The following is a 7747-nucleotide window of genomic DNA, read 5'->3' on the forward strand; positions in this document are numbered from 1 at the left end:
GGGCAGAGCTTTGACTTGCAGCAGGGGCGGAGCAGGTGAGGCGTGTGGGGCAGACCCTGGGGCGGGCCGGGCGAGGCATGTGGGGCAGAGCACACCACGCAGCGCTACGGAGAACCCCGGCAGTGCATGGCCCCATGGTACCATCGCACAGCCTCCCCCGAGGCGCCAGGGCTGGGGAGCAGCCCACAGCGGGGGGCGGCCTATGAGCCTATGGCCAGCGAGTGGCCAGCCCAGTGGGGACTGCCTGCCTGCCAGCAGCCGCCCTCCTGAGCCTGTCTGTGTGCCTTGCAGAGGGGGCACTTGGAGAAGAGCGATGGGGAACTCCCCAACTCCTTCGAGCAGCGTGTCCAGGGGATGCTGCACCGCATCAGGGTCACCAAAGTCCTGTCCTCCGAGGGGAAGAAGAAGCAGGTGAGAGGACACCCCCCAAGCCCCCGGCCGAGCGAGGGCGGCTCTCGAGGTGTGTGGGCCTCGCCTACAGCATTGCGTGGAGTAGGCAGCAGGGTGGGGTGTCTCGGAGCCCAGCCTTAAGGACCCCATTGCCGTGGGAAGAACGGGCTCCACTGAGCAGCTTGCACCAGTAGATTCTTGACTTGACTTAAACCCTTGTACTCCCGGGGGAGCACAGGTCACCTCCACGTCGCTCCATAGAGGGGCAGAACTTCTCCCTGGCCCAGGAGTTCCCCAGCTCTTGTCCTTCTGTCCCAGTAGGTCTCCAGGTTGTCCGAGACCTTCCTCTCCTGCCTTTTCCTGGCGGGTTCCATGCGAGAGCTGGACGGGTTCTGCTGGAGGATGGTTTTCTGGGAGTGTGGCCCAGCCATCCCCCCTCTCTTCTCTCGATTGGAATCGCCAGTGGTTCCCGCCCTGCTCTGCTCCAACGCTCCTCGTCTGTGACCCCCTCTTGCCCTGGGCTGGGAAGGACGTACCTCAGGCGCCTGTTTGGGAATGTCTGTAGGCTCGCTGGGGTGCACAAGGCAGTTCCGTGAAGCTTTGCCTGACGGTGCATCGTCCTTAGCCCCAGTGCCGAGCATTCTCCAGTGTGAAGGGCTCTTCTGGGCTGCCAGCCCGTCACCTCCGTGCCCTGCGCGTTGCTGCTACCCTGAGAACCCAGCAAACCTGCCTCTGCCCGGTCACCGCCAGGTCTCCTGGGCTGCAGCTGCTGCGCCCCCTGCCCCTGCGCGCACACTGCCTTGGGCTGCTGATTTCCTACTGGTTTCTAACCCCGCTAAGTCCCTCTGCGCAATTCCTGCCCCACCTGCAGCCGCTCCCGGTGTAGGATGGGCTGCAGGAGTCGTGGCGCTGTCAGTCCTCCTGCCCCGTGGGGAGATGCTTTCGTGCCCTGCAGGGCGCGTGCCTTCCCCAAGGCAGCCCCGGCGCGGGGGAGCTGCAGGCAGCGGGCTCCAGTCCGTTGCTTTATTCGGTTTTCAGCCGCCGGCCTCCGAGCCAGGAGCTGCTGGTGCCTGTTTGCTGACAGGGCTGTTCGCCCAGCGGCCCTGGGAAGCGCAGGGGGGACCTACCCCCAGCCCTCGCCGGAGTGGTCAGTTGCCTCTCCCAGGCCTGCTCTGGTCCCGCGGGGCTGGGAGCCCAGTGCGCGGCGGCGGGCAGAGCATGGGTGCGGCTGGGCCCATGGAAGCAGATGCATCCCTGGGCGCTGCCCGTAGCCTCCCTGGCGCTGCTGTAACTCCAGGGTTCTCTCAGCCCTACACCATTTGTCCCTCCCCTGGTGAGCCTGGACTCGGCGCTCTGGGCCTTGGAGGCCGGTCGCTTGTCCCTTGGCCCCCAAGGGCCCTGGCAGTCGGGGCTGGGTGAAAGGGCCACATCTATGGAAACGGCCCTGCATTGGGTCTCCTTCCCGAGCCTCTGTGCTGAGGGGTGTCAGACACCCGGGCGTTCCAGGACAGCGGGTGGCCGGGGAGAGGGCCCTCACCAAGGGCACATTCTTGCCACGTGGTCGTGCCCAGAGCGTGTTCCCGACTTTCCCTGCTGCAAGGGGGTTGGTACGGAGCCTGTTCCAGGCCCTTCTCGCTGAGCTGGAGGCTGGCCAGCGTCCCACACGGGCTCCTGCACTGCCGCCTACGTGCTTAGCCCTGGATCGGATGCTGACACCTCGTCTGAGCGGCTGGTGGAGGCTTTGGCTTCTCTCTCCACAGCATGGAAAGGGGACGGCGCCCCGGCCCCAGCCGGGCAGGCTGGTTTCCTCGGGCGCCTTTGCTCACGCTTCGGCCAGCTGGCGTGGGGGCTTTCCCTCTGGCCAGCCTCATGCCTGGATCCCAGCCCTCTGCGAGCAGCATACGCAGGCCCTGGCCGGGGAAGGCACAGGCGGTTCTGCCCATGACGGGGTTTTTCTTTCTGTTTTGCAGAGTAAAGAAGGGGAGATCAAAAAGGCGGGTTCGGATGGTAAGTGACGACGGCCGCAGCCTCCGGGCAGAGGTGGGAAAAGCACCCAACCGTTACTTGGATGGGGGTGTACTTAAGTACAAGTCACCGGTGTCCTCCTGACACTACTTGAGTAAAAGTACAGCTACTTCACCTCTAGGTTGTACTCAAGTGGCCAGAAGTTAAAGCAGCTGCGTTTTTACTCACGGAACTGCTGGGTACTTTTTCCACCTCCGCCGCCGGGTGGCTGGGTCACAGGAGCCGGGTAATACCTTCCACCTGTCCCGCCTGTCGACCCTCAGCTCCCACTGGCCTGCCCTGCCTTGGAATTTCATCCCGAAAGCCGCCCTCCTGCCTGCTGCAGGACTGCTCCTGGAGCGCAGCAGCGGGGAGAGGTTGTGGGCCTCCGCGTGCGCTCCCAGCAGCGGCAGGTGTCCCAGCGCAGAGCAGAGACGTAACGTGTCAGGAGGGCCCGTCTGGGAGCGCTGCTCCCGCCAGCTCTGCCGTCCCGCCGGCGCCCAGCTCTGCCCAGAGCCAGTGCCAGACTGGGCCCGTGCTGCTCTGTTCAGAACGTTCCTTGTGTTCTGGACAAGGTAATCGTAAGGGAGCCCAGACTGGTCGGAAACACGTACTGCTCCGGGCAGTCAGCTGGAAGCCCCGGCCAGCTCGGTGGCCCCTCACACCCAGGAGCGTACTGCATGTGCCAGCCCAGCAGCAGGAGCAGGCTGGCGTATTCACAGCCTCCCCTGGGCCTGTTTCCGGAGCATCACAACTGAGCTGCCAATACTGTGCCCAGCCAGGGCTGTTACTTTGGGCCCAGCCAGGCTTAGTCCCAGGGCCAGTGGGGGACTTTCCCAATGCATCTACCCAACAGGCCGGACCCTGGGGTGTTCCCGGAGGCCCTGCTAGCTCAGCATTCCCCGGGGGAGGGGGGGGGGCAGGTGGTACCTTCCTGGCACATTCCCAAGATTGCACATAAAAACAACATGCAGCTGAATGGCTGAGGGAGGTGGGGAGGGTCCGTAGGCCACGGTTTAGGGGCCATCATCCCTGGCTCTGCACGCAGGTCTGAACCACCTGTTGGCGGCGTGAGCGTCCCGCTCCTTGGAGGGGGAGAACTCCTGGGCCATAACAGCACGGGGTGAATGTCCTGTGGGGGGACACTGACGCTGGCCCAGGGCTGGGGGGCGGTACAGCTTTCCTAAGGGACATAAACCCAGCCAGTGAACCCCTTCTTACGCCGCATGTGGCCGTATGTGGGGGCGGGCACCGTAGTGGTTAAAAAGACCGTAGGGGACGCCCGTATAGGCTGAACCTCCCTCATCCAGACTCTCTCGTCCGGCTACAGCCCAATCTGGCAGGATTTCACTTGTCGTGGGTGGGGCCAAGTTTCCCGTGCTCCCAGAAAGGTGGTTTCCAGCCACCGGTCCTGGCTCTCAGCGGTCGGTGCTGTTCTTTAGCTGTCATTTACCCCTGAAGGTCTCCGAAGAGCCCAGCGAGCCGCGGCTGTGTTGGTAACGTGCTAGCCAATACTGACCGCTCGTGCTTCGGCAAATTCTCTCGCCTGGCCCTCAGGGTGGTGGGCAAGAGAGGGGCAACCTGTAGAAGGTCCCGGCGAAGGCCTCAGCCAAGCCACGAGGTGCTTGCGGGCAGAGCCCAGAGCGGGCCCAGCCCCAGCCGGACACAGGGAGCGCTGGCCCTCTCTAGGCAGTAGGGCTGGATTGGAAGGTGGAGGTGTGCGGTTGCTGGGGGGGCATAAGGGGCCGTCCTGCTTGCAGCAGAGTGTGTCTGAAAATCTCCAGGGCTCTTCCTTGCAGCCCGGCTCTGCTCCTTAGGGCTCCAACCAGGACGTGAGGGAGCAGCAAACAGGGGTCAACCTCGCAGGGCGGCTGTGGCTGCCTGCTGCGCCCCAGAGGTGGCCGCAAGCACTCACCTCACAGGAGCTAATGGCTGCCTAGTGACCCTTCTGCTTACCATGTTCTGCCCTAAGGCCGTGGCCCAGCCCAGGGGAGGCTGCTGGAGCAGCTGCTTTTCATGCAGCAAGAACAGGGTTACCAGTTACCTCTTTGCAACCGCGGTAGAGAGCCGGGGTGGGAGGAAAAGCAGCAGCAGGGAGGGGAGGGGAGAGGAGCTACAGGGGCTTTGCTGTTGGGCACGGGGGGGGGGGGTGTGCGGGGGCGGGGTGAGACCCAGAGCCCAGGGAGCCAGCAGCAAAAGGCTCACCAAGCAGAGCCGGCTGGCTGCCTGGAGCCCCCAACAGCTGCTTCCTTGGGCTCAACGCCGCAGTTGGGGGCCGGGGGTACCCCTGAGTGTGCCGTGCTGCGCCCTGAAATCGGCTCTTTGTGTTCCCAGGAGACATCATGGACAGCTCGGGCAGCTCCCCTCCGCCGGCCCTGAAATCTCGCACGCACTCCATGTCCACAGGTACGTCTCGCCTCGCTGGCAGCTGCCTCCCGGAGCTGGGCCTCTGCCGGGTGCAGACAGGGCCTGGGGCACAGGTCCTGCTCTGTGGGGGCCCAGCCTAGCTCCTCTCCTCCAGCCCCCTGGGGCAGTTGGGGGGGGGGAACTTCTCCCCAGTGTGTAGTTGGGGGGCAGCCTCCAGTGTTGGGGCTACTCAGGCAGTTGCTTTTAGGCAGGGCACTTAGCCTATGGCACAGGGAGCGGTGGTGCCCCATGGGGAAGCCTCTTCCTCCCTCGTCCCCTCCCACGCACTCCCTGGGAGAAAGGCCATTTCACCCGCCAGCCGCAGGCTGGTAGAGAACAGGCTGTGTCCGGGCTTGGCTCCCCCAAGGCCTGGGAACAGCCTACTCCATGCAGGGCGCTGCCCGGAATGGGCCGGGCGTGAAAATGACCACCTCTCTCTGCTGCCCAGCAGCGTCACCCTGGGCACATCTGACCTCGGAAGCTAAGCAGGGTCGGGCCTGGTTAGTTCTCGGATGGGAGACCGCCAAGCATTGCTGGGTGCGGTAGGCTCTACCTTGTGTTCCCGCTCAGAGCCGTCTGTACGCGGCGGCCCAGATGCAGCGGTGCCGAGCCACGGGCCCAGCGAGGGCTGGCTGTCCTGGAAGGCCCTGGGGAAGCAGCTGAATGCCGAGCTCAGGGGCAAGCGTACGGAAGGCCGTTCTCCGCCCCGGCGCTCGCGCCAGAGCAGCCCCCCGGAGCAGCAGGTCCGAGAGAGCTGGAGCAGCAGCTTGCCGCGGCCGGGGAGGAGCACGCCCAGCCCTGCCCCCAGGAGACCGAGCAGGGACAGCCTGGACGCGCTGGCTGCAGGTACGGCTGGGCAGAAGAGGGCAACGTTGCTGCCTTTGGGGGCGGGGAGGCCAGGGAACAGGACCTGGCTGGGGTTCTTCCACTGCAGGGGGCACAAGGAGAGTGGCTGGCGCATGCAGTGCGTGCTGCTCCCAGCCCTGCGCCAGGGTGGCTGGTGGGTGCAGAGAGGGCCAGGTTGTGGCGCAGCAGAAGGAAAGCCAGGCCGCCACGTGGCTGCACCGGCAGTGGGACCCAGCCGGCCTCTCTCCCACGGCGTCTCCTCTTCCTTTCAGACCAGGGCCTGCAGCCCAAGCCGCGCCTGAAAGTCGTGGCCAACCGGCGCGCTGTCTCCGTCCACGAAGAGCAGCTCTGGGAGCAGGGCTGCGCGGCCGCCCTGCAGAGTAAGTGTGAGCAGCAGGCGAGCTGCTCAGCCAGCTCCCTGCATGCAGCCCTGGCTGACGCCCCTGCCCAGCTCAGGGTAGCGCCTGGCCTGCGGAGCAGCAGCCCTCCTTGCCTGGTAGCAATAGAGCAGCCTTTCCTCTGCATGAGCCCCAAAGCCCTGCCAGGGTGGGGGCCCTTCCAGGCAGCACGCAGCACCCACGGCAGCTGACGCGACAGGGCTACCTCTCAGACACAGCAGCAGCCCTGGGCCAGAGGACAGAGCGCAGGGTCACCTGCCGCTCCGCTGATGCTAAGGGAGCTCCGCTCCCTGGGCTGGAGAACTCAGGCCTGCAGCCACCTGACCTGTTAGTCTATAAGGTGCCCCAGGACTGCACAGGGGCCTGGACTCACTGGCCTCCCGAGGGCCCTTCCTGTCCCTTGAGTCTCAGGGTCTGACCGGGTAACGCCTGGGCTGGCAGAGGCTTCCTGGCTCTGAAGCGAAAAGCCAGGTGCTGCGGGGGCTGCTGTTCCCCAGGGCCTCCGGGTACCTGGCCGTGCCAGCGCCCCCCGCCACTGACATGGCTTGTGCGTCCTTCAGGTGTAACCCTGCCGCTGCGCCTGCAGCGGTCGCCTGTCCTGAAGCGGAAGCCCAAGTCCGGCGCCGGGGCAGGGAGCGGCGCCCCCCCGATGGCCCCAGGTAAGGCCGGGCTGCAGCACAGACCCCCCGCTCCGAGCCCTTCCCCCTCCTGATTGTGCAGCAAAGGGGGGGGAGGGGCTTGCCAGCCACCTGCACCCCTCCCCCTCTTGGGCAGGTGCAGTTAAAGGGGACAGGGCCGCGGAGGCTAATGCAGCCAGCGCCAGGCCCGTTGCCTCTTGCTGAGCTGCAGCTGCTAATGCCTGTTTCTGACCTTTCCGCAGACATGCCCCCCCAGGAGGAGCTGGGGGCTCGGGGCAGGGCAGAGCCCCAGCTGCACCCGGCAGCCCAGCAGGACTGCACGGCGCCACCCAGGGAGCAGGCACAGAACAGCCACACACCAAAGACTGGCCCCTCCGGCCCCCCAGGGACCATGAGCTAGTGGTGGGGGCGGGGGCGTGACTGGCACCTGGGTGCAGGGGGCAGAGCCTCCCCCTCCTTTCGCGGCTCCTGGCAGTAGAATGACAGTGCTTCCTATGGAAACAGGGCCAGAGCGGAGCCGGGCCCTGCACGAGGGCCCCTGCCAGCCTCCACCGCCCTATGCCGCCAGTCGCCGCCTGTCCCTGGAGCAGCATGCATGCACAGCCACTCCGGCGGCAGCCGCAGCAGCCCTCGTGTGGTTGCCAGCTGGGGGGACTTGCCTGGTAGGGGCGGAGCCGGGGGCCTGTGTTGGCTTCCTTTCGCCTGTCGGCGCCCCCCTGCCGGTTTTACCCCAGCCGAGCCTGCGCTGGCCCCAACAGGCGCAGGGCTGAAGGAGAGGCCCCTGCCGCAGGAACAGGCTTGGGGGCCAGGGGATAAACGCAGGACACAGAACAGCTGGGGCGAGGGGTTAGGGGTGTGAGCCTGCTGGGGGGAAGGGGCCCGTCAGCCTGTGCCGCAGGGCAAGCTGCAGCCCTTACGCCAGTGGGGGGCAGGCACAGCTCCTGGGAGCTTTGCCGTCACCATGGCAGGGCCTGGGGCACAATTTGGCAGCCCCCAGGGCCGTGCCCATGTCCCCCGGCTCCCCGACGTAGGCCGTGGTCTCCACACTTTTTACGTCTCGCTGCC

The 7747-nt window shown here is 65.9% G+C and overlaps 1 protein-coding gene across 1 annotated transcript in view; it reads left to right on the forward strand.

Annotated features, from left to right (window-relative positions):
* The window catches only part of CARMIL2 (capping protein regulator and myosin 1 linker 2), a 72845-nt gene extending 65120 nt beyond the window's left edge, over positions 1 to 7725 (forward strand). Inside the window, exons 34-40 of the mRNA XM_075009116.1 lie at positions 292 to 411; positions 2361 to 2397; positions 4729 to 4800; positions 5371 to 5646; positions 5919 to 6026; positions 6605 to 6703; positions 6925 to 7725. Coding sequence (XP_074865217.1) covers positions 292 to 411; positions 2361 to 2397; positions 4729 to 4800; positions 5371 to 5646; positions 5919 to 6026; positions 6605 to 6703; positions 6925 to 7082 — 870 coding nt within the window. The 3' untranslated portion in view covers positions 7083 to 7725. The remainder of the gene's footprint in view (positions 1 to 291; positions 412 to 2360; positions 2398 to 4728; positions 4801 to 5370; positions 5647 to 5918; positions 6027 to 6604; positions 6704 to 6924) is intronic.
* The last annotated feature ends 22 nt before the right edge of the window (positions 7726 to 7747 follow it).

The sequence above is a fragment of the Carettochelys insculpta genome, chromosome 14 (genome assembly GCF_033958435.1).
Source record: "Carettochelys insculpta isolate YL-2023 chromosome 14, ASM3395843v1, whole genome shotgun sequence".
Classification (NCBI taxonomy): Eukaryota; Metazoa; Chordata; order Testudines; family Carettochelyidae; genus Carettochelys; species Carettochelys insculpta.